At 36.2% G+C, this 26,537-nt stretch overlaps 2 protein-coding genes across 5 annotated transcripts in view; one reads left to right on the top strand and one right to left on the bottom strand.

Moving 5' to 3' along the window:
• Positions 1-26,537, bottom strand: part of Slc12a6 (solute carrier family 12 member 6) — a 96,429-nt gene that overhangs the window by 54,311 nt on the left and 15,581 nt on the right. For 2 of the 4 annotated variants that reach the window (XM_078049895.1, XM_021734461.3), the window contains exon 1: positions 21,105-21,333. The exons of the other annotated variants lie outside the window; for them this stretch is intronic. In XM_078049895.1, the coding sequence (XP_077906021.1) occupies positions 21,105-21,222 (118 nt within the window). In that variant the 5' untranslated portion in view covers positions 21,223-21,333. Of the gene's footprint in view, positions 1-21,104; positions 21,334-26,537 lie in introns of those variants that run through there. 4 annotated transcript variants of the gene reach the window in all.
• Nutm1 (NUT midline carcinoma family member 1) overlaps positions 19,114-26,537 on the top strand; it is a 40,745-nt gene continuing 33,321 nt past the window's right edge. Inside the window, exon 1 of the mRNA XM_078049896.1 lies at positions 19,114-19,320. The gene's annotated coding sequence lies outside the window, so the exon portion shown is untranslated. The remainder of the gene's footprint in view (positions 19,321-26,537) is intronic.

The raw sequence follows: 26,537 nt of genomic DNA on the forward strand, positions 1-26,537 counted from the left end.
ACAAAATTAACTGTCATTACTCAATTTCATGGGAGGATCCTCAGATTCTATAGCTTTACCAACAGCCTTAGATGACAACAGCATCTCAGAGATACTGTGCATTGGTTCCAGGAAATAGTAATAAAGTGAATATAACAATAAAGTGAGTCACACAAGTTTTTTGGTTTTCCAGTACATATGAAAATTATTTTTACACTATAAGTGTATAATAACATTATGTCCAAAAAACCAATATACATATCTTAATTAAAATTGCTTTATTGGGCTGGGGATGTGGCTCAAGCGGTATCGCGCTCGCCTGGCATGCGTGGGGTGCTGGGTTCGATCCTCAGCACCACATACAAATAAAATAAAGATGTTGTGTCTACTGAAAACTAAAAAATAAATATTAAAAAATTCCCTCTCTCTCTTAAAAAAGAATTGCTTTATTGCTAAAACAATGCTAATTGTTATTGAAGTCTTCGTGAATTGTCAACTTTTTGCTGGTAGAGAATGTCACCTCAATGTTCACAGCTGCTGATAGATTAGGGTAGTAGTTGCTTAAATTTCCTTCTTTCCTTTTTCCCCTCCCTCCACCTCTTTCTTTCTTTCTCTCTTTCTCCCTTCCTCCCTTCCTCCCTTCCTCCCTTCCTCCCTTCCTACTTTCTTTCTCTCTCTCTCTCTCTCTCTCTCTCTCTCTCTCTCTCTCTCTCTCTCTCTCTCTCTCTCTCTCTCTCTCTCTCTCTTTCTTTCTTTCTTTCTTTCTTTCTTTCTTTCATGTGTTACTGGGTATGAACCCAGGGCCTTGTGCATGCTAGGTAAGCACTCTACCACTAAAATACATTCCCAAAACCTTTTATTTGAGACAGGGCTTGTTAAGTTGCCAAGGCTGGCCTTAAATTAGCAATCCTTCCACCTCAGCCTTCAGAGTAGGTGGGAGAATACCTGGCACAGTTTACTAAATAAGACAAATGATGATGTTTACCATAATGAATTCTTCCTTTAATGAAAGATTTCTCTATAGTATGAGATGCTGTTTGATAGCATTTGATCCACAGAACTTCTTTTCAAATTGTAGTCAATCATCTCAAATCCTGCCACTGCTTTATCAACTAGACTTATATAATATTCTAAATTCTTTGTTGTCGTCACTTCAACAATGTTCACAGCATAACAAGTAAATATCATTTCAAGAAACCACTCTTATCCAAAAAAGCAACTTCTCATCCATTAACATTTTATCATGAGGTTGTAGCAATTCAGTCATCTTCTCCGATTCCAATTTTAATTCTAGTCTCTTCTTATTTCCAGTACATCTGCAATTAATTCCTTACTAAAGTCCTGAATCTCTCAAAATCAAACATGCGGGCAGGAATAAACTACTTCCAAACTCCTGTTATTGTTGATACGAATCAGAATTTCTTAATGATATCTAGAATGGTGAATCCTTTCCAGAAGGTTTTCATTTACATTGCCAGACACATCAGAGGAACCACTATCTATAGAAACTACGGGCTCAGGAAATATATTTCTTACTAAGTTTTGAAAATCAAAATTATCCCTTCACCTCTGGATTTCAGAATGGATGTTGTATTAAGCAGGCATGAAAACAACTTTCATTGTCTATCAGAGCTCTTAGTTTATCAGGCATATTGTAAATGAACAATAATATTTTGAAAGAAATCTTTTTTCTGAGCAACTCTTAATAGTGGACTTAAAATATTCAGTAAACCAAGCTGGAAATAAATGTGCTGTCATCAGGCTTTGTTGTTCCATTTAGATAGCAACAGGCAGGACAGATTTAGTATAATTCTTAGAGGCCCTAGGAATTTTGTAATGGTAAATGAACTTTGACTTTACTAGCTGCATTAGCCCCTAACAAAAGAGCCAGCCTGTTCTTTGAAGTTAGGCATTAACTTCTCTCTAGCTATGAAAGTCCTAGGTGGTATCTTCTTCCTATGTAAGTTTTTCTGACTACATTGAAAATCTGTTTAGAGTTGCCACCTTCATCAACTATCTTAGCTAGATGTTCTGTTCCCAGGTTCAAAATTGCTGCTTGCTGTTTCACTTTGTACGTTTACATTACGGAGATGGCTTCTTTAATTAAAACTCATAAAACAACCTCTGCTAGCTTCAAATTTTTCTTCTACAGCTTCCTCACCTCACTCAGCCTTCACAGAATGGAAATATTCTAGAAAAATGATTTCATGTTTCTTAGCCTAAATTTACTATTTATGCAACTATGTTGCAGAAAACTGTTAAGGATTAAAGATAGTAGATACTCATTAAATGGTAAGTATAAAAAAAAACTGAGGTAAGCCATGGAATCATTCTCATAAGAAATAATAAAAATTGCAGCGCTGCAAGTATCATGGTAAAAATTAGCTTTTTGGTAACTGGGCATATTTTCTAGAATTCTAAACATTTTGTACTTTAACAATATGAGGAAAATATGAAAGTAATATGTCTGAATCCTTGGCACACTGACTTAAAATTGTACAGCCATGTGATAATAACAGTTTGATTCTCCAAAGTTTGGGGGTGGGTACAGGGAATCTCATGAAAATCAAAGGGAGATCAGTAGAAGAAAGAAAACGGGGGTGAGAGGCAAATTATATTGTTATATTGTGTGCATGTATGAATAAGCAAAAACAAATCCCATAATTAGATACAACTAAAATGCAACAATAAAAAAATGAAAAGGAAAAAAAAAGATATTTCCCAGCCAAGTATGGTGATGCATGCCTAAAGGCTCCAGCTACATGGGAGCATGAGGTAAGAGGAACATTTGGGCACAGGGGTTCCAGAACAGGCTGGACATCACAGAGACACTGTCTCAAAAAACAAAAACAAAATATGAACAAACAAAAAATATATATATTTCCTGATGTTAAGAAGCTCATAACTGCTGGGCAAGGTGGTGCATGGCTTCAATCCCAATGGCTCAAGAGGCTGAGACAGGAGGATTGCGAGTTCAAAACAAGCCTCAGCAAAAGAGAGGCACTAAGCAACTCAGTGAGACCCTGTCTCTAAATAAAATACAAAATAGAGCTGGGGATGTTGCTCAGTGGTTGAATGCCCCTGAATTCAATTCCCAGTACCCACCCCCAAAAAAGGGCTGGGGATTATGCTCAGTGGTTAAGTGCTTCTGAGTTCACTCCCTAGTACCCAAAAAAGAAATAAATAAAAAGCTCATAACCTAGATGACGAATCAAATTCAACTAAGAAACTAAGAAAAGTGGTAATATCTTACATTTAATAACATTCTAGTTTTTAAAATGTTTTCACACATCATTTGATTCTCATGATAACCCTGGGGTATGTGTAGACAGGAAATATATAAAGAAGCCAAAGCAGTGGGGCTGGGGTTGTGGCTTAGTGGCAGAGCACCTGCCTACCATGTGTGACGCACTGGGTTTGAATCTCAGCATCACATATAAACAAATAAATAAAGGTCCATCAACAACTAAAAAAAATATTTAAAAAAAAGTCAAAGTGAAGTTAAGCTCAATGGTTTGGCCAAGGTGTACTGTATGTACATTTCAAGGACTAGTTTGAAACTGGATTCTGACTTGTCTAATACATTATGCTGGTTGTTCATAAAACTTGGGTACAAGAACAAATGTAGGTAACTTACAAGTCATCAAAGTAGTTATCTAGAGACACAGTGACCACAGATGGTCATATTGTTATAGTTCAGAAACATTGCCTACTCAGATAAGATGGCCCCCAACACAGGACATGGTAAATACAGGGCAGCTTCTGTGGTTAGGAAATCCAATAAAGACTCAGGATGAAAGGATAGAGAAAATTAAGAAGACACAAACAATATTCATCTCTACAACAGTAAGTATGCTTGTGTTTCAATATTTGGGGGAGAAAAAACCCATAGCAACCAAACTATTTTATTTGTGTTATTTTAATACGTTGGTTACATCTATAAGAATACAAACATTCATAAATATTTATAAAATAAACTATTCATAAATATTGAAAGTGCTTGTAAAATTCATTTTATACTAAACATCTCAATAAGTTTTAACTGTGACTTTAGGTTTCAGGATGTGATTCTACCTTTGCACCCCTATCCTGACATTAATCCAGGTAACAGAAAGTTGAAGCTCTTTATAAAAATTATTTGTAACTTCTTTAATTTGAATTTCATTATTTGGCAGTTGTGGGGATGGAACCAGGGTCATGCACATGCCAGACAAGTCCTCGACCACTGGACTATATCCCCATCCCTAAAATATCATTTTTATATGTGTATGCTAGAATATCTTCAATCTCTCTTAAAATTTTGCTCTCTCTCTCTTTTTAAATCAGGTTTAGATCCTATGCTTAGCAACAGTATCTAACAAGATTAATAATGCTTGTATTGTATCTATTTTTAATTTCTACTCTATGGCAAGAATGCTGATATTTTACTTTGTGACAAATTTTCCTTTTTAAAGAAAAGTAGTGACTGAATTACAGAAAAAAAAATACAAGATGATCCATGAAAATGGGAATATTATAAAAGTAGTGTCTAAAATGGCTGAATTTAGGAAAAATTCCTATCATCATTATATCAAATCTGCTTAGCAACTCTGCAAGGAAGAATTTATTCCTGTATTCCTGAAGAAACAACTAATTCAGAGAAAGCAGAAATTATTGGCCAAGGTAGTGCAGCTGATGCAGCTAAGGGAACAGAGGCAGAGCCAGATCTCAACCATGGTCTTTGACCACTTACCTTGCAGCAGGAGGTGCAAGGGTCCAAAGGAGAACAACATGGATTGAGCAATAAGAACTTTAAGTAGGACTTATAAAAAACCTTAATAAGCATGGAGGACTCAAAACCAGAAAGAAGGAATAAACGTGGCACTATCTAGGACACCAAATAGAAGACTAAAGAAATTGGAAAACAAATGAAATTTTCTAAGTAGAAGTCTAAATATGGAAGCAGTATTTTAGGAAAGGAAATATGAATGCAATATGCAAAATGAAACAAACTCTAGATTTATTAGGCAGGCATACTCATTACCAGATCATTATAATTTGTTCACGTGCTAACAGCATTTCTAAGATGGTCTCTAGTCTCTAGGATAGCAACAGTAGTAATAATAGTTATTATTTTTAGATGGGGTCTCCCTATGTTGTCCAGGCTGGTCTTGAACTCCTGAGTGCAAATGATCCTCCTCCTGCCTTGGCCTCCTAAGTAACTAGGACTATAGGCATGTGTAGCTTTTATTATTAATTCAACCACTACTCTGAATGTGTATATATGTCAAATACATACTAGGCAGTATGGATAACAAAAAAGCAGACCTTTGTTCTCAAGAAGTCTGGAGAGCAAAAAAATACACAAACTTGCAGGCATGGTGGCAAATGCTTGTAATCCCAGTGACTCAGGAAGCTAAGGCAGGAGGATTGCAAATTTGAGGCTACCTTAGGCAACTAAGTGAGACTGTCTCAAAATTAAAAAATAAAGAGTTGGAGGAATATGATATGTCAAGAGCGTTGTAATGTTGTGAACAACCAATAAAAAAAAGAAAATTAAAAAAAAAAGAGTTGGAGGTATAGCTCAGTGGTAATGTGCCCTGGGATCAATTCCAGGCACTGCCCAAAACACACACACACACACACACACACACACACACACACACACACACACACACAATTATGAAATAATAAAATGATTGTTATAGTGCAAGTAAAAATACTTTTCAAGAAAAAACACACAAAATAAAGCAGTAGTCAAATGGGATGGTGTCAAGCAGACAACTGAGCTAAATCTTGAAGGATGGATAGTTCATCAAAAAGCAGAATAATGGATGGGGGAAATGGAGAAAAAACAATCTAGTCAGAGGAACTGAAATTAGGACACAGCTAATGACAATGTCCTAGAGATGACAGGGTTTAATAAACCAACCTGGTAATAAATGAGAAAAAAAAGAGAGTAGTCACTGACCTAATGAGTTAAATAGGCAGGACCAGTCAGCATAGGCAATACTGACTTGATTATTCCCCCTCTATCATCCTCCACATTTAGTCACCAAATCCAGTCAACTGTGACTTCACTATGCTTCCATACCAATCTTCTTTTCCACCACACTTCCATCATTTAGATTCATATTTTCCAATTTGGATCATTAAAGTACTTCAATTATTCTCCTTGCCAGCAATTCTCCCATCTTAAAACAATCCATATTAATGATCCCTGAATTCTGCTTTTTTCAGGTTACTTCACTGCTTAAGAACAAAATGCTTTCAAAGGTTTCCAATGACAGTTCCAGGAGTTTCCAACCATTTTTATGAGAAGAAAATAATTTGGACTTCTTATTTATATCCACATATCTGCTCATATGTGGGGTACTAATTTGAAATCCCTAAGGAAAGGAGACCTGCCTTTGCAGGCTCTACCTCTGTTCCTGCTTTGAATCCTCAGGAAAGGGATGGTGGTAAAGGCTAATGGCTTAGACATCTGTAAATACATCCTGGCTTACTTATTTGGACCTCTTGATTTATAGGAGGAACTCCAAAAAACTGATCCTGGCATTCAAGTCCCTTTATAATCTAGCACCAGTTTACTCAGCTCTAATATCATGTGAAGTTCTTAGTCAAGAAACTTCTGGCCACACTCTCTAGAATATACCGTGAGCCCTGACTGTAAGACCCACAATCTTTTTACTGAAAATTTCCTTCTCCTTCCTCTTTATTTACCTGAGCTCTACTTTCTTCAAAGACCCAACTCAAGTGCTTCTTTCCATAAGGTTCAATTTTCTAACAAGTTTAATCTTCCTCTGAACAGCTGGATACATGCTGCATTATATTATTTTTTAATTAATCAACACATATTTACTAAGCACCTTTAAGTGTGAGTCTATGTACAAGGTGCTGGGGATACACAAAGATGAACATAGCAGAGCAGCTATCCTGAAGGAGCTATTAGCACATAACAGTATGACAAGTGATTAGCTGGGTGATTAAAGTACTATATCAGAGGTGTAGCGGAGAGGTATGGAAGTACAGACTTGTTACAGTCCCTGGAACAATCACAGAAGTCATTAAGGAAGAAGTGATTTTGAGCTCATCTTGAAAGGAGGAAGCACTTGTTAGGTAACCCTTTAGTTAAAGAACCCTTCAAAATATAAAACAGGCATGATGAACCACAGAAATATTTGAGTATATTTGTTATATCTGGAATGCTGTATGTATAAAAGAATAATGGAAGCCAGGTGTGGTGATGCACATATCTATAATCCCAGCTACTTGGGAGGCTGAGGCAGGAGGATCGAGGCCAGTTTAGGCATCTGAGCGAGGGTGGGGCGGGGTGCACATGCCTGTAATCCCACTGACTTGGTAGACTGATATAGGAGAACTGCTAGTTCGAGGCCAGCCTCGGAAACTAAGAGAGGTCCTAAATAAAAAGGACTGAGGATATGGCCTGCAAAGGCAGTTCTCCTTTCCTTAGGAATTTCAAATTAGTACCCCACATATGAGCAGATATGTGGATATTTTACCCAGTGGTAAAGCACTCATGGGTTCAATCCACATTTAAAAAGGCGGGGGCGAGGATACAACTCAGTGATTGAGCACTTGCCCAGCATGTGCAAGGCCCTGGGTTTGATCCCTGGTACTACAAAAATAAATAAATAATAATAAATAACAGACAAGGAAGCTATTAAGTTAGGATGTTCTAGATTATGAAGTACAAACTTTTCTCTGTGGACAAAGGGGAGATATTATAGGGTTTTAAATGGGAATGAAATGATAGGGATGAGATTTACATTTGAGAAAAATTCCTCTGGTAATTACTATAATGAATGGTTTTAAAAGCCAGACAAGAAATGACAATAGACTAGCACAGTAGTTTGGAGACGAGTGAGGAGTTTTGGGAACTATTTGGGAGACTAAATGAGCAACAATTAGTGAGAAAGACAATGAAAAAGAAAAGAAAGGGAAGACAGAAAAAGATCAAATATTGTAATATATCAAGGAAAGAGGTCAATAAAGAAATAGAAAACAGCTCTGTGGTTCCTAGATGACATGAGCTGAGAAGCTTTCTTGCCCCACACCCTTCCACCATGATACTTCTGCCTTGAAACCAGCCAATCATGGACTGGATCCTCAGAAACCAATATGAATGATGAGCCTCCTATATGCACAACATTTGGAAACTGGGATTTAAATTTTCTTTTATTCACTTAAACTGTTTAGACAAAGTTTTTCCACAAGAATGTCTATTCAATTACAGGAGAAAATGCAAATAAGTCATACTTTAGAGACCAGATGTTGATCTTCCTTCTCTGGCCAGTTAGTGGAATTTAAGATGTATTTCAAAGGATTCAATACCCTATGAGTTTTCAGTTGCTTACTGAAGGGTAATGAATTATAAGGAAATAAAATTAATGTGCTGACAGCTACTACTTACAGTCATAATTCATGTGCTTCCCTGGACCACAAAATGACCATTTTCTTCCTCAAAAACACTACAGCTACAATTACTACTTCTGTATTAAAGATTTACCCAAATTACTAGAGCCCTGATAACTGGTTTCCTGCAGTACCAAATATAACAGAAGCTCTTTGTGATGTTCTTCTATACTGCTGCATGGTGCCTCTTCAAAGGTGCTTCTACCTGTTCAAAATTATCTCCTTATTGTCACAAATATCATTAGTCAGCCAAGTCTCATTACCAAGGAGCTAGAAGGCATGAGTAGTGATTCCAAACCAAACACAAAACCAAATTTATTGCCTGTAAATCACTGAACATTAAGTTTATTTCTTCCTTTTTTTTCTTTTGTCAGTAATGGGTATTAAACACAGGGCCTCATACATGCTAGGCAAGAACTCTACCATTGAGCCACATATCCATCCCAGACATCAATAGTTTATGATGGACATACAATTGATCCTAATAAGAAGCAGAACACAGTATCAAGGGATGGGGATGTAGCTCAGTAATTAAGTGCCCCTGTGATCAGTCCTTGGTACCGAAAATAAATAAATAAATAAATATAGATAAATTAAGAATAAAAGGTCACTGAGAGAAAATTTGGAATTGGGAATATGCAGGGAGGGGTGTATCTGCCATGTGCTTTGAAGGCAATATTGTCTTAATATTGCTATGACAATTACAACTTTTTGTAATGTAGAGCTTTGTATATTTTATAAAATGTTTAACATGCTTTTAAATTGACTCATAGTGAAATTACTTTTTAAATATATCCAAAGAAATAGAAATTTGAGATTAGTTCAATAAACGGTTAATGATGGAAATAAAGATTTCAAAGTCATCATTAAAACAGAGTTAAAGATAGAAGGTTGAATTTTTCTAAAATATAGGCAGAAGCTGAGATCAAGAGCTGGAAATACTAAAGAATACTCATTGAAGGAAACAGGAAAATATCATTGGAAGAGCTATGAATGCAATGTTATTCCTGTTTTCCCCAAGAAATCCACATACTGAAAGGAAGAAAAGGTAATCAAGGTGGAATAATGATAATTCAGAGCCAAACCAGCCTATCAGAACAAAGAATATGACACAAAAGTCCTGACGAAGTTTATGAGAATTTTCTTTAGCCATTTTCCCTCTGGTCCATCTGACTTATTGTAAGGAAAAGATGACCAGACAATAGCAGCCAAGTAGCTAGAGTAGACAAGGGCCAGTCCCTGGTTCTTATCCAGTTCACTGAAGCCCATCTCCTGCAGCAGGGCTCCACTATAGTACAGGGAGGTGGTGGAATGACAGCACAGGGGAAGAACTATTGGACTTCCAGCAGGAAGAGGTGGAGAGAAATGGCAAGAGGTATAGGCAGATCTACTGCTAATGCAATCATCTGTAAATACTATTCCACTGTCTCATACTTTCTAGCATTGTGGATTAGAATTCTGATGCTAGTCTGATACTTTATAGGCATAACTTGTGCTATCTTAAAGCTTTTGTGATGAATCCTTGGAGCTCAAAAATTTTATCAGGATATTCCTAGATGTGTATTTTTCATCACTTTTACTCCCTGGGATTTCATTCTGCATTTGGAGTCTTTACTCAGGAATTTTTTTTCTATCTTTAATTACTGCTTTTCCTTCACTTGTTTCTTTCTCTTCTTTTGGGTTTATATTTGCCACTTTTAAATGTCCTGAACTGAAATATTTCTTTTACTTAATCTTCTAGATCAATAATAATCACATTAGTTCCTTTATCCATTAATTATTTATCAGCCTATTATGTGCAAGACAGCATTTTGGGCATTAGGTGTTGACATGGGTTAGCAGTGTATATAAGTAATAAAATTTCTGCTTTAGTGATGTTTACATTATAGTGGAGATTTTAGTTAAATTATTTTTTCATTGGTTCTTAGTTATACATAACAGAAGAATCAACTACAAAAGTAGTTTGTAGTTGGACACAATATCTTTATTTATTTATTTAATTTTATGTGGTGCTGAGGATTGAACGTGCTAGGTGAGTGCTCTACTGCTGAGCCACAACCCCAGCCCTAGAATCCATTTTGATAAAACTATACAAGCATGAAATTTATCAAGTTTTCTTTTTCTTAGGTGTGTGTGCATGAATCAAGTCAGGTAGAAATAAGTAGCTAAGAAATCATGTTTATTTTTTTTTTCTATAAAGTCTTTTTTGCTTCACTTTAACCTCCTTAAATACTCCCATTATTATTTTCATGTCCAAGTTACTGTCTACTGCATTTCTATTTAACTGGTCCAACAAATTTTTTATTCTAAGCAATTTTTCTCTTTATGATTTCCTGGCTGGGTTTTTGCCCGGATGGGTTGTTTTTCTTTGTCATCTCATAAGAGCTTAGATTTGTTTGCTGGAGGACCACAAGTGATGATAGTCTCAAGAAAATAGAAGGCTGGTTACACTGGCACATGTATATAATCCTGGTTTCTTAGAAAGCTGACAAGAAGGATCACAAGTTTAAGGCCAGCCTAGGCAACATGGAGAGAGACCCTGTCTCAAAACAACAACAAAAAAGAACAAAGGCAAAGCAGTCTCCTCTCTGTGGGCAGGCAGTGTTGCAGCAGGTAAGTCACCAACCAGGTGGAGTCTCAGGAGGAAGCCTCTCTGCTCCTGAATCTTCCTTACCTTTTCAAACTTCAGGGATAGGGAGATTTCAGTGCCCTGACTCTTTAGCTTTCTCTCTCCAGGAATCCATGGATCTCCACCAAACCAAGCTCTTTCCCAGATCTGCCATTCTTAGCTTCACCCTGAGAACTCCAGGTTCCTGTTCCACCCTTAAGGAATGAGTCCTATGTTAGCGGTCTCAAACAGAGCCAAGATATCACTTGTACCCATTTCATTAAATACAGGAGGCTTTTTGCTCAAAAGAGGAACATAAAAGCTGGAATTAGGAATTGACGGATCACAAAATATTCTAGTAGCCACCTTTCTAGAACTTTCTGAAAATCAAGTTCAGTTTACAGACAATCCTCAAAACATTCTAATCTTGGCAAACAGTGAGACAGACAGGATCTCACTATATTGCCCATGCTGGCCTTGAAATCTTGGGCTTCAGTGATCCTCCTGCCCAACCTCCTGAGTAGGCAGGTCTATAGGCCTACCTATACATTACCACACCTAGCTAAGTAAAAAAGTTTAAAGATCCTCTGTGAAGTCCAAACATAACAAAAATTAAGCAATTTTCTAAAAAGTATTAAAACACCATCCCTCCCCTTCATATAATTAATGATACAGTTGAAGAGAGAAAAATAGAATTACAACATGATTACAAATTTAAGGCACACTGCAAAGTATATTTGAGGGCTAACAGATACTGACAAATGGAATAATCAAAGTTGAAAAACAATATTAGGTAAGTCATCTTGGAAGAAATACAAACCTGATCTTGAGGTGATGATGTTAAGTGTGAATGTGTGTAATGTTTTACATTAGGCAGAGAATGAAAGCACAAGAGTTCAGATGAAGATATTGAGGTGGGAAAAAGAGACAACTTTAGAGGAGAACTCTTACTATAGATTCACCATTTCTAACACAAGGATTAGAATCTTCTGTCACAAAAGGTTATATGTTACTGTGGAAAGAACACAGCAAAGGAAATGAGACCTACTTCATCATATGGTGTTTTAGAATAGATTAAAATCACTTATGGAGCTGGGGATATACCTCATTGGTAGAGTATTTGTCTAGTATGCATGAGGCTCTGGGTTTAATCCTTAGTACAGAAAAAAAAAATGTGATTATGTACCATATTCTAAGTAATAAAATCCATAATGAAATACATTAAAAGAAATATATCTTGCACACCTTCAGTGAAGAATATGTATTCTGAAGTTATATTAAAGTCAATTATTTCACTAACTCCATTTTTAAGTTTTAAGTCTCCCACTCTCCTTCCCCTCGGTACCAGGGATTGAATCAACAGGTGCTTAGCCACTGATCCATAACTCCAGCCCTTTTTTAATTTTCTATTTTGAGATGGGGTCTCACTAAGTTGCTTAGGGACTCACTAAGTTGCTGAGGCTGGCTTTGAATTTTCAATTCTCCTGCTTTAGCCTCCAGAGCTGTTGGGATTACAGGCATGTGCCACTGTGCCCAGCTAAGCCTTCTATTTCTATATCACTGATAAGTAGGAATCTTCCTCGAAATGTGAGGAATGGAAGGCTTCTAAAGGTTTGTCAGATTAAGGTAAGTTAAGCCAAGTTCTATGCTCAAATTTCACAATTTTTAGCATTATTTCAAAGAATATTCTACATTTAGAAATATTCTTTTTTTTTTTTTCCTAGAGAGAGGGAGAGAATTTTCAATATTTATTTTTTAGTTCTCGGCGGACACAACATCTTTGTTGGTATGTGGTGCTGAGGATGGAACCCGGGCCGCACGCATGCCAGGCGAGCGCACTACCGCTTGAGCCACATCCACAGCCCGAAATATTCTTTTTTTAAAAGAGATAAAGAGAGAGAGACGAGAGAGAGAGAATTTTTTAATATTTTTTTTTTTAGTTTTCGGCGGACACAACATCTTTATATGTGGTGCTTAGGATCGAACCCGGGCCGCACACATGCCAAGCGAGTGCGCAACCACTTGAGCCACATCCCCAGCCATTTAGAAATATTCTATACTAAATTTATAGAAAGCAATCCAATACTTGAAATAATAGAGGGAGAAGTTAACTTTAATTTTAAGAAATCTACAATAATAAAGAAATAGAGAATACGAATTAGTAACTATTAGGGCTGGGGTTGTGGCTCAGTGGTAGAGTCCTTGCCTAGTATGTGTGAGGCATTGGGTTCGATCCTCAGCACCACATACAAAAAAATAAATAAAGGTCCATTAATAATTAATAAAAACACTTAAAAAAAGAATTAGTAACTATTAAGAGAGCAGCCTAGTTGCAGGAAACAAAAAATTATGTGTGTATTTAAAGCAGAGGGGCCATTCGGTGTGGTTAAAAACAAAAAAAGCTTTAGAGCCATATACATTTACTTTGAATTCCAAATTTGCTACTTAAATCATCTAATTTCTTGACAATTTATTTTCCTAATATAGAAAATAGCAATAATGGTGGTTTCCTGTCTTGGTGGTTGTGAGGATTATGTGAGCCAATATTTGTTAAGTGCCTAGTTTGAACACTGGCTCTTCTACTTACTATGCTCAACAACAGTAACTAGCCGGGTGTGGTGGCACATGCTAGAATCCCAGCAGCTTGGGAGGGTGAGGCAGGAAGATTACTAAGGCCAGCCTCACCAACTTAGTGAGGTCCTAAGCAACTCAGCAAGACCTTGTCTCTAAATAAAATATATAAAAGGGCAGGGGTTGTGTCTCTGTGTCTCAGTGGGTAAGCACCACTGGGTTCAATCCCTGGTATCAAAAAAAAAAAAAAAAAAAAAAAAAAGAAAGAAAGAAAGAAAGAAAAAGAAAAGAAAAAACAAAAAAACCTTCAAAAAACAATGGTAGCTAGTAGTATTATAACTTAAAGTTGACAACATGTTCATGTAAAACTGTTTCCTTTTTCAACATGGCAAAAACAAGAAATGATACATTCCTCAGAGTTTACCAGTTAATAATCAATTTCTTAATCCACGCCATATAGCCAAATTCTATCTGAAATCTGAAAATCTTTTAAATATTTTACAATATGCTAAAGTTATATATTTTACACTCCTAAATATTAAGTATAGAAAATAAAAGTAACTAGCAATTAAGCAACATGTACAGTGTATGAAGGGGTTTTGTTTAGTTTTTGTTTTTGGTACTGGGGACTGAACTCAGGGGCTCTCTCCCACTGAGCTACACCTCAGCTTTTTATTTTTAGATTTTAGAGTCTCACTAAATTGCTGAGGGCCTTGCTAAATTGCTGAGGCTGGCCTTGGACTGCTCAGTCTCCAAAATTGCTGGGATTATAGGCATATACCACAACACCCAGTTTGTATGCTTATTTTTTTAAAAAAATTATAGAATTCAGTTAATTTCAATCTGGCAAATCTCTGTGGGGCAAAAGCAGCATATCCTACACACAGGGTTGGTGTGCTAAGCAAGAAAAATTCTGGGAGAAATTCTAATTAACTGGTGAAAATAGTGTTGAAATACAAAATGAAAATGTTCAAGACTGTCAGAATACATGACAAATAAGAGTTACAATCTACACGGTTGTAAAATGTAAAGAACTGAAAGATTACAACCATGCACATGCCTGTAATCCCAGTGACACAGGAGGTGACAAAGGAGGATCCCAAGTGCAAGGCCAGCCTCAGCAATTTAGCAAGGACCTAAGCAACTTAGAACCTGTCACAATAGAATAAATAGAAAGGGTTGAGGATGTAACTCAGCGGTAAAGTGTCCCTGGGTTCAATCCTTAGTACTACCTCCCCTTCTGCCTCCCCCCCCCCAAAAAAAAGAACTAAAAGGAAACAAACTAAATTGTGTATTCTTGTATTAAGGTCTTACATACAGTAAAAATCACAGTGAAAAGAATTGGGATGAGGCTGGAGTTGTGGCTCAGCAGTAGTGTGCTTGCCTAGCATGTGCGAGGCCCTGGGTACGATCCTCAGCATCACATAAAAATAAATAGAATAAAGATATTGTGTCCAATTACACCTAAAAAATAATTTTAAAAAAGAACTGGGATGATATTTTAGGGAGATGTTAAGTCTTTCTGGCAATGCTTCCTTTCCTACTGAGGTATGGAAAGGAAGATAGAAAAATATGCCTCACTCAGCAGGTTTAAGGATAAACTCAGATTTTAAAACATGAAGATATATGTTTGTTAGATGGATTGGGAAAAGGCCCACACAAATAATTAAAAGAACAAACAGCTGGGCATGGAGGTGCACTGAATCAGGAGGATCATGAGTTCAAAGCCCATAGCAGAAACTAGCAAGACCCTGTCTCTAAATAAAAATATAAAAAATGGCTGGGAATGTGGCTCAGTGAGCAGCCCTAGGTTCAATCCCTGGTACCAAAACAAACAAACAAACAAACAAAAAAGGCTTTTGTTTTTAATTCTTGAGATGTGGTCTTCCTATATTGTCCAGGCTGGCTTTGGAACAACTGGAGTAATTCTCCTGCCTCAGCCTCCTGAGAAGTTGTGACTATAGGCACGTACTAGTATGCCTGGCTATAAAAGGCTTTAAAATCCTCACTATAGAAAATAGTTATATTTACACAGAGAAAAATCTCTTTAGTTTTCTATCTCAATGTTAGTCGATAAAAGAAGGTAGTCAAATATCCTTTTTAGAATGTAAGATTTCACAGGTAATGAGCAGAATTAATGTTTAGCTAACAACTTATATTAGTAATACAATTTGAACTTTATTACTTCATTTGACAAATTGCTCTCATACTGTTTTACTGCTGGTGAGTTAATGTTTGTAGCTGCTGCTCAATACCAACGTAGGTCCACTTCTGAAAATGTCTTCAGAACTATTCTAAGGTCCAGTATTGTGGCGCACGCCTATGATCACAGAAGCTCAGGAAGCTGAGGCAGGAGGATCCTAGGTTTGAAGCCAGCTTCAGCAACTTAGTGAGGCTGTAAGCAACCTAGTAAGATACTGTCTCAAAATAAAAAGAGCTGGGGATGTGACTCTTTTACCTTGGGTTCATTTTTAATAAATACCCTGTTTGGGGGGTATTTATTAAAATGATACAAGGGTGTCTTTTAGACTCAAAGAACACACAAAGGGTAAAAAAGAAAAATAAATAAATAAATACCCTTTTTGAAGGGAAGGGAAAAGAGAAATCTTCCAATATATGTCCAATGAAGGCAATCCAACAGTATGAATCTGCCTAATCCACAGACACTACAAGTTGGGGTTTTTGTGTTTTTTTTTTTTGGTTTTTTTTTTTTTGGCACTAGGGATTGAACCTATGTGCATTTACCCACTGAGTCAGAACGCCAGTCCTCCTTTTTTTTTGGTTACCAGGAATTGAATTCAGAGGCACTTGGCCACATCCCTAGCCCTATTTTGTATTTTATTTAGAGACAGGGTCTCACTGAATTGCTTAGCACCTCTTTTGCTGAGGCTGGCTTTGAACTCATAATTCTCCTGCCTCAACCTCCCAACCCCAGTCCTTTATGTTTTATTTTGAGACAGGGTCTCGCTAAATTGCTTTGGGCCTCCCCCAATTGCTGAGGCTGGCTTTGATCTTGCCATCTTTCTGCCTCAACATCCGAAGCTGCTAGGATCAGAGGCATGTGCCATCATGCTTGGCCAATAAGAAGATTTGAGGAGGAGGGAGATAATCTGGAGCAATTTCATAAAAATACTTACACAAATTTAAATACTTTAATAAAAGAATAACTAAGTGTAGGGCTGGGGGTGTGGCTCAGTGGTAGAGCTCTTGCCTAGCATGTGTGAGGCACTTGGGTTCTATCTTTGCACCACATAAAAACAAATAAATAAAGGGATTATGTCCGTCTACAACTAAAAATAAAAAGTAAAAAAAGGATAAGTGTAGCATTCACATCTGATTACGTGAATTCAGTAAACAATAAAACTGTTCTATTGGTCCTATTAAAAATTAGTTTTGAAAATACTCATCAAATCCTGTGGCCCTTCCACATTAAGATATACAGTAACTTCCTTTTTTTGTAGTGGGATTAAACGCAGGGGTGCTTTATCACTGAGATACATCCCCAGTCTTTTTTATTTTTTGAGACAGGGTCTTGCTAAATTACCAAGGCTGGCCTTGAACTTGTGATCCCCCTGCCTCAGCCTCCTGATAATTGTTTTTTAATGACATATACACTTGTGCTAATGTTTTGAATTTTATGATGCTGAGCATGTTCTGCACTGGTGCCAACGTCTAATACAATTATATATTTACAAATATACCTGCTATCCAGTGAAAAGTATTAATTTAGTCCATATGGATCATGGACCCCTTTTGAAATTGCAACTTACATACTCTTAAATAAGCGTTTAGACTTTTAAGACTCTAACTCATATCTGAACATGTTTATAAACCTCTTGATTTCTAACATATTATAGAAACCACCAGCAATTAAAAAATACTCAAGTTCTACTCACTGTTCGCTACTGTTACTAGAGAACACACAGCAGTAGCTGGTATGCTTAAACTTGAAAAATTTGGTCCATTAACTTTATCTGATGGAAGTGAATTTGCTACCTAGTTCACTTTGTGTCAAGAGCTAAAACTGTGAACTTAACTTTCTCTTATTGCTGGGTAATAACTGAAAATAAAAGATTCATGTTAAAAAAAATTAAGCTTTTCCTAAGGCAAGTCACTTACTATTGTCAACAGTCTAGGTTTTTAAATCTCTAAAAAGGCAATAACCACGTGAAGTCCCAGAGAGTTTGGATAACACTTCATAAATACCCTCAATTTATCCCCCCCCCCTTTTTTTGATACTGGGAAGTGAATCCAAGGGAGCTTAACCACTGAACCACATCCCCAGACCTTTTTTGTATTTTAGAGACAGGGTCTCAGTTACTTAGAGCCTTGCTAAATTGCTGAAGCTGGCTTTAAACTGGTGATCCTCCTGCCTCAGCCTCCAGAGCCACTGGGATTACAGGTGTGCCCCACTACGCCCAGCCCCTTCATCTCTTTACCACATGCTCAATGTGCTATCTATAGCTTGGAATGTGGCTCAGTGGTATTTGCATGAGGCTCTGGTTCAATCCTTAGTACCCGAAAACAGTAACAACCAATATGCTAACCACCCTAAGTATTTGTTCCCCACAAGTGCATCATCCTTCTTGAATATCTTCAAATTGTTCCTATTATCTGTCATCTTCTTTTCCAGGTCTCCAAGAATCAGTGATGTCCCCTCCTGAGACACTTGTTCCAGGATCCCCACCATGCCATTTATTATTCTTTCCATCCTCTGCTATCCAAATCTGTTTTGTTTGTTTGTTTGTTTGTTTGTTTTTAGTTAACCACTAATCACACTGTATAAATAATGGGTAGTTCTTATTTTTTTAATGCTTGGTCACATGTGTCTCTCTCTCACACACACATACACACACACACACACACACACACACACACACACACACACGGTACCTATGCCCTCCTTATAACCACTTTGTAAAATAGGTACTGTTATTCCCTTGGTTTTATCAATGAGGAAAAAAGTTGTTAAATAGTACTTGAGTGACTTTCAGCAAGCTAATTATTACAAATTAACACTACTACTAATTAGTAATAATTAGTATGACTGGGATTCACAGCCAGGTCCCTGACTCCAATGCCATTCTGCTGCATTTAGTGGGGAACTTGAAACTTCTTACACCTTTGTAGCCTTAGGAAAAAGAGCACAAACAGCTGACACCACATTTGGTGAATTAAAAAGGCAGAGAATATGTCTATCCACTGATTTGCTTACTATATTGCTAAGAACCTGGAAATACAAAATTGATATTATAAGATCTCTGTCCTTAAGGAATTTGTAATCAATCAGTCTGTTGGGGAGACAGAAACAAGTAAACAGATACTGAAATACAGTGTGTGGTAAATGCTATTTTATGGATAGGTTGCTGAGAAAACAGAACAGGGAGGAAGAAAACAAGAAAAATGTTATGGAAATCTGAATTTTTTCCTTTTTCTTTTAAAGCCCCAATTAAGCAGGGTTCTACTATATTGACTTTCTATTATAGTTTGTATGGCAAGGATTATGTAGTTTAAAAAATTAGATTACTCTGTGTATTTCTATTTTATCTAAAATTATTCACTAGTCTAATTCAAATACATATATTTTAAAAACCCGCTTAAAAGGATGATATGCTTTCTAAATATGTTCCATTTATACAATTATATGTATTTTTCTCTCCACAGAGAAGGAAAAACAAAGGAAAATAAAACTACTGGTTACATAACTGGCCAAAGTTAGAAGTACTTGCAACAAAACCACAATGAAGGTAGGATTTTTTTTTTTTTTAACTCAGGAGGGGTCATAAAGGGGCCAAAAAACAAAACAAAAAATCCTGACCCTTTATTCCTAGGTTGAAAAAGGAAGAAACGACTTTTAGACTTTCCCCTCTCTCCTTCCAATTTAACCCTACAACTAAGGTAATTTAGATAATATATTCCTAGCAGTTGTTCACTTGCCAAACAATAGTTTATTCAAGTGGTGACTTTCTGGGGCTGTTATGGAAAACAACAAATGAAAATCCTTATAAAATTCAAATTAGATTATATCTGTGACTTATTTCTTGTTCAAAGCAATTACTATGGAAGAAAATAAGTTAAGCCTAATAATGGCACTTTCTTAAAGTTGAGTACTCTCAAACTTTTATGGCTTTCCTAGGTGGTTGTTCGTAGAGTAAAGCTCTGTTCTAATCTGAAGAGAGTTACGTTTCTCCAAACATAATGGGACTAATAAAGACGAAAATAAAAGAGTAGAAGTGGTGGAGAAAGGAAATAGAAGTTTGCATTTGTGAAATTAATGAAGATGACAATAAAGACAAAGTTCTAAAGGGAATAAAATCTAAGCAATTAAGAAAATCCATCTTGAAATACACACAGGCCCGAGAGAAAGAATTATCTAACTTCTTTGAGTTGAAGTTGTAGAGAATCAGGTTCAAGTTCAAAGTCGGTTAAACTTGTTTTCAGCTTCTTATCATCCTGACTATTCAGCAAAATGAAAATAACCTAGTGGACAAAGAATTTACATAAAACCTTTTTATTTTCTCCTAATAAATTTTCTCTATCAGGAAAAAGTATATAAAAGGAACTTTTTTTTTTTAACTAGTAACCATCTTGAATAAGTTAAAGATTCTTTAAAATTCTCTAAAGCTTGGAAAGAAGCTGAGATAATCAACAGCTGTTTACTGCAAGGAACTGCAATGTCTTACTTCCTATAGAAAAAAGTTAGAATCATGGCATCACAGAATTAAAGGGAATTTTGTGAGTTTCCCTTAGACTTTATTCACATACTAGAGAAGTTGCTGACAATTTACAGATTTAATAAGGGGCTTCAAACTATGGCTATATTTGATACCGTAATATTAACTTCAGATTTTAATTGCATGCTTAAGACTTCGAAACCACAATTCCCCTAGAAAGTATAACTGTTACCATTTAGAGAAAATAATAGGGATAAGTATCTTCATCAAGTAACTTTATTAAACAATGATGCTATGCTCAGTCACCATAATGACCATCTATTGTACTTTTCTTTCATTAAAAATTTCTTAAGAGTATTCACTACTGAATTACCGTTTATCTTGTAAACTGAGGTAAAATTTTAAGTAACTATAGAAATCACAAAGTCCACATTACAAAATTAGTGAACCATGCTCCCTCTTTATATAATATTCTGTAAACTGCTAAATTTAAAAGTTGTTCACTCATTGGGTTTAGAGTATTTTCTGGATATAACCTAAACTGTGTAAGTAAAAAGTAATTCTACATTGACTTTTACTGTGCTCATTTGTTTGAAAACTCTTTTCATACGCTGCCATGATTCAATTTCACCTGTTTGTAAGGAACACAGAACTCATTGTGGGTGAAAACAAACCAGTGTGTGAAAAACGTAAAAGAAGTTATCAGATATACAAAGGAGTGAAACAACTGAGTGAAAAATACTTCAACCACAACACTTTTTCTCAATCCATAAGAGGGCATTTCAGTTTTGATATCTAGTGACTATATTTTCTCACAAAATCTTCAGATTCCAAAAACTCCGAAACTGGGGACTCACCTGGATCATCTGAATCCCGAATCCGGGCTTTTATTTCTGTTAAACTGGGCTCTTGGGAGACCGGAGCCGCTGCCCCCTCCTCTGGATCCTCTACTTTAGTCACAGTAAAGTGTGGCATCGTTATAGTTCGAAATGCTTCGCTTTCTGTGTTTAAACTTCCTTCCAGTCGGCTCTGCCTGCCTGCGCTTTCCACCTTTCACACTGAGCACTGCCTACGGGAGACAGTGGCTGGGAATCGGGAAGTACTTGGTGCTCACGTGACCTGCAGCCGCGAGGGAGTGAGGCTCTAGAAGACACGCCTTCCTCAGTGTTTATCATTCACTTAAGAGGATTAAGCACTCCACCCTTTACGTATTGTTATTACCCTAAAGAACCCCAAGAACTGTTCAGGCTGCTTTTCCAGAGCCGCCAAAAGCTGGAGAAGGCAGAATTTATGAATTGCTGTCAACTGTGTGCTACCTACACTCGATTCTTTCACTTAAAGTATTGCCATACCTTTGTGCACATCAGGATCTCAACCTCTGCCCTCATATTTCACATGAAAGATTGGGGAACATCATTTCACAAACAAACTGTATCGACTTAGAAACAAAAGATGGACTATTTGTTGGGCTTTTGTTGTTGCTTTATTTCAAAGCTCATACAAATCATTTTTTTTTTCCTTCAGGGGGAAGCATTCATTTAGCAAATATTTAATGACACCTACATATTTTATATATCGTTCAAGATGCTGCAATGTATACATCCAAGAAGAGAGATTAACTTTCCCAAAATACAAGTTTGTTTAAAAGAGCAAACTATATTTAAAGGGAAGAGTTCAGAACTTTGTTTTGTACAGGAAGCTTAAATATGTTTAAAAGAAAAAAGAAAATCCAAAGAAATCCTTCTGAGTAAGAAGTATACAGCTCCTTCAGCATATACTTAAAATAACATACTCAATTTACTCTTGGGTCTAGTTCATCAGTTAACTGTATCAAGTTCTGTTGATGACTTTAACTACAGGAGTATGAGGCCAACTTCTTCACTCAGCCAAGGAAATCAGTAAATTGAGCCCTGTGTTAATTTCCATGTTGATGATGTAACATAAAGGCTTTGTTAGGAATGCCTTCCACCTGACATGTAAACTATGCTGAATTTATTTAACAGTGAAGGAATGACAGTTTGTAATCCTCAAAGAGATGCCACTTCTAAGACAAGAGGAACCCGATATTGTCAAAGACCTACTTTGTTCTCTGCATCGCACTAGAAACTTTACACCATGATTGCACTTAGCCAAGAAACTTGCCCAAAGTCACAGAGCTTGTAAATGGTGAAGCCCAACTTCAAAATCTCCAATGCCCTTGTGGTATGCAACCTGGAAAGTTTAAAAGAAAGCTCATATACATTTACCTAAATTTTATTTCCTGTATTCCTAATAGCACTGATTTGTAATCTTGGCTGCACACTGGGATTATGTGGGGAGCTTTTAAAAATACTAATGCTGAGCTGGGTGTGGGTGCATGCCTATGATTCCAGAGACTTGGGTGACGGAAACAGGATGATCGCAAATTTGAGGTCAGCCTGGGCAACTTAGTAAACTTCTGTCTCAAAGTAAGAATTTTAAAAAAGGATGGAGATGTAGCTTGGTGGTAGAATGCTTGCTTAGCATGTAGGAAGTCCTGGGTTCATTTCTCAGTATCACAAACAACAACAAGACAAGTGTGATGCCTGGATTCCATCTTCCCTTCTCAGATTTTCTAACTTGTTTTGGAACACAATCTGAGTGAAAAGACTTTTTAAAAATTCCTTCAGATGGTTCTTATATGCAACAACTATAGAATTACTATCATACAGGAAAGAGGTAACTTAAAAAAATTTTTTATTTTTTTAGTTGTAGATGGACACAATACTTTTATTTTTATGTGGTGCTGAGCATCAAGCCTAGTGCCTCACACTTTCGAGAAAAGTGCTCTACCACTGAACCACAACCCCAGCCCCTCAGGTAACTATTTCTATTTTTTTAAAGAAATTAAGTGAGGATTGGATAGTGCACTTTGGTGATTCTTCCATATTTACAACTCAGTTACTCTACTAATTTATTTGAAGGAACTTAAGAGAACAACCAAACTGTAGATGATTTCAATAGTATATTCCAGATTCCAGTTTGTTAATACTTTACAACCAATAGATATTTCCATTTGGATCTTGCCTTTTATACTTATTTTATAAAGAGGATCAAACTGTGGCTAATCTTCTATATTTGATAGAAAACAAAGACTTGTGTTCATAAATCTGTGTATGACTTGTGTGTATAAGTCTATATACAAATATTATTCTGTCACCCTTTCTCTCTTAAAAAAAATTCTCAAGCTAATCAACCAGGATATGACAAATTTCTGTTAATGTATTTTAGGAGTAACTTATTTACCAACTTGATGCTTGGATACCACATTGGTCAGCAATTTAATAATAGTTCTTACCATGCACTGTAAATAAAAGTGCAAGGGCATAGAAAATTGAAGGCAAAGTTAAAGTAATATAGAAAAAGCTGGAGATGGGAGAAGTAGTACAGGAAAAGTTGAGGTGTGTATAATATATATGGGGAGTAACTAGATAAAGGTGGCAGGATGTAAGAAATAGATATTTAAAGTACAATATTCTGTTATGATGAGATACCACTACACCCCAAAACGGTTAAACATAAATAAGGCTAACACCACCAAATATGGCAAGAATATGAAACAAAATGAACTTTTGGGGGAGTGTGAAACTGTTAAACCACTATGAAAAAGGGTCCAATACTTTTCCCTACAAGTCAGCAATTCCACTCCTAATTATTTACTCCTAAAAAGGAAAAGATATTCCCACAAAAGGACTTGTACAAAAATGTTCATACCAGATAAAATAAGAAAAAAAATGTTCATATCACACTCCCAAACTAGAAACAATTCAGGTGTATATCTGTGAGAGAACAGATACACAGTGATACAGTCAAACAAAGGATTACTATTGAGCAGTAACAAGGAATGAACTACTGACAATGCAACCACAGGATGAATCTCAAAAACATGCTAAGTAAAAGAAGCTTCAACCAGAAAAGTATATCATGTATGAATCCACTGTTATGAGGTTTTGGAACAGGCCAAAGTAAACGATGATGCAAAAAATCAGGAAATGGTTGCCTCTGGGGGGAGAGAGGCAGAATTTAACTGGAACCAGACATGAGAGGACCTCCTGGAGTGACAGTAAATTCTACATCTTGATAGAGTTTAGGGTTTCACAGGTGCATGCATTTGTCAAACTCAGCCATTATTCACTTAGAATTTTGCACTGCATGGTATAAGAAGTTTACCTCAAAAGAAAACAAGTTGCAAGCAAATTCTGAGTTCTAATAAATAATATGCATTTTGAAGTACTTGGGGGAAATGAACTGATACCTGCAATTTACACTGAAATACAAATAATAGGATATATGGATAGATATGTGAAAGGACAAATATAATAAAATGTTAATGATCAGCCAGGCTCAGTGGTGCACACCTGTAATCCCAGCAGCACAGTAGGCTGAGGCAGGAGTACCTCAAGTTCAAGGCCAGCCTCAGCAATTTAGCCAGAACCTGTCTTAAAATTAAAAATGGGCTGGGGATGTTGCCAAGTGATAGAGCGCACCTAGGGTCAATCACCAGTACCAAAAAATAAATACTAAAAATAGAACTGGGTGATGAGTGTATGAATGTTCACTATAAACTTTATGTTCGAAGTCATATAAAATGTTGAAAAAAATGCAATGAACTGACTCCACTATGAAAATGAATAAGTTATAGATTGGAAGAAAATATTCACAAAAAATTTGATAAAAGAATTGTATGTAAAACATACAAAAATCCCTTACGACTTAATCATAAAAACACAAAATGGGTAATGGTTTTAAATAGACAATTGTTAAAGGAAGAGATACAAATGGCTTATAAGCACTTGAAAAGGTGCTCAACATCACTAACCACCAGGGAAATACAAATTAAAACCTACAATATAAAGACTATTGGCAAAGATGTAGAACAAGCCTTATAGGGGAAATAAAATAGCAGAACCACTTTGGAAAAAATTCTGTCTTTTTAAAAAATAAATCTAAAACATACATCTACCCTATGACTCAGTCCTTCCTCTTGATCTTTTTAACCAAGAGAAAGAAAAGCATAAGTCTACCGAAAACATTCAAACAAGTATTTATATAGCAACTTTATTTATAACAGCCCAAACAAGAAATAGCCTAAGTCTCTAACAATATAGAATAAACAACTATAGTATATTCAGACAATGGACTCAACAAACAAAAACTACAGAAACAATCAACATCATCAATGACTCTTAAAACATTATGCATTATAAATTATATATAACATTCTTCATGTGCATACTACAATGGTTAGTGGTGAAATATCCTAATGTCTCCAACTTAACTTTGAAATGCTTCAAAAATAGATTGATGGAGAGATAAATATGGAATAAAACACATAGAAAACTGTTAATTGAAGCAGATAGGAGATAAAAATTAATGAATTCACAAAACAATTCTTTCAAATTTCCTGCACATTTGAAAACTTCCATAATAAAATGTTGGGAAAAAATACTATAAAAATGAAATTCTTTGAAACCTAAAGATCTTCAGGCCTCAGTATAAAGAAAGGCGCTTCAGGGTCAAATTCCATTTCACATAAAAGTTAGGAAGCTGCACAAATCTTTTCTTATACTCTGAGTTTAAAGTCTTGAAGTGAGTCATCACACAGGTTTAAAATATTTACACTGTCACATTAAAAAATAGTTTTTTTTTTAAATACTGGAAATTGAACCCAGTGGTACTCTATGACTGATTCATATGCCCAACCTTTTTTATTTTTTATTTATTTATTTTGGGTACCAGGGATTGAACTCAGGCACTTGGCCACTGAGCCACATCTTCAGACCTATTTTGTATTTTATTTAGAGACAGGGTCTCACTGAGTTGCTTAGCACCTCCTCATTGCTGAGGCTGGCTTTGAACTTGCAATCCTCCTGTCTCAGCCTCCTGAGCCGCTGGGATTAAGTATGTGTCACTATGCCCAGCTACCCTTTTTATTTTAAAACAGAGTCTTGCTAAATTGCCCAGACTGGTCTTGAACTTGTGATCCTCTTGCCTCAGCCTCCTATGTAGCTGGGATTACAGGAGTGGTCCAACACAACTCATTAAATATATGGTGTTTTAAAATACTAAGGCATAAAGAAAGGCCAGAACAGGGCAAAAGGGTTTAATATATTAGACCAAATAGTATACACATTTATTTTGCTAACTTGTTTCAATAAATTTGTGATAACAGTATTGTTTTATTCAACCCATTTAATTAAAAATAAAGACAAGGGCTGGGGATGTGGCTCAAGCAGTATCGCGCTCGCCTGGCATGCGTGCAGCCCGGGTTC

The sequence above is a fragment of the Ictidomys tridecemlineatus genome, chromosome 5, assembly GCF_052094955.1.
Source record: "Ictidomys tridecemlineatus isolate mIctTri1 chromosome 5, mIctTri1.hap1, whole genome shotgun sequence".
Classification (NCBI taxonomy): Eukaryota; Metazoa; Chordata; class Mammalia; order Rodentia; family Sciuridae; genus Ictidomys; species Ictidomys tridecemlineatus.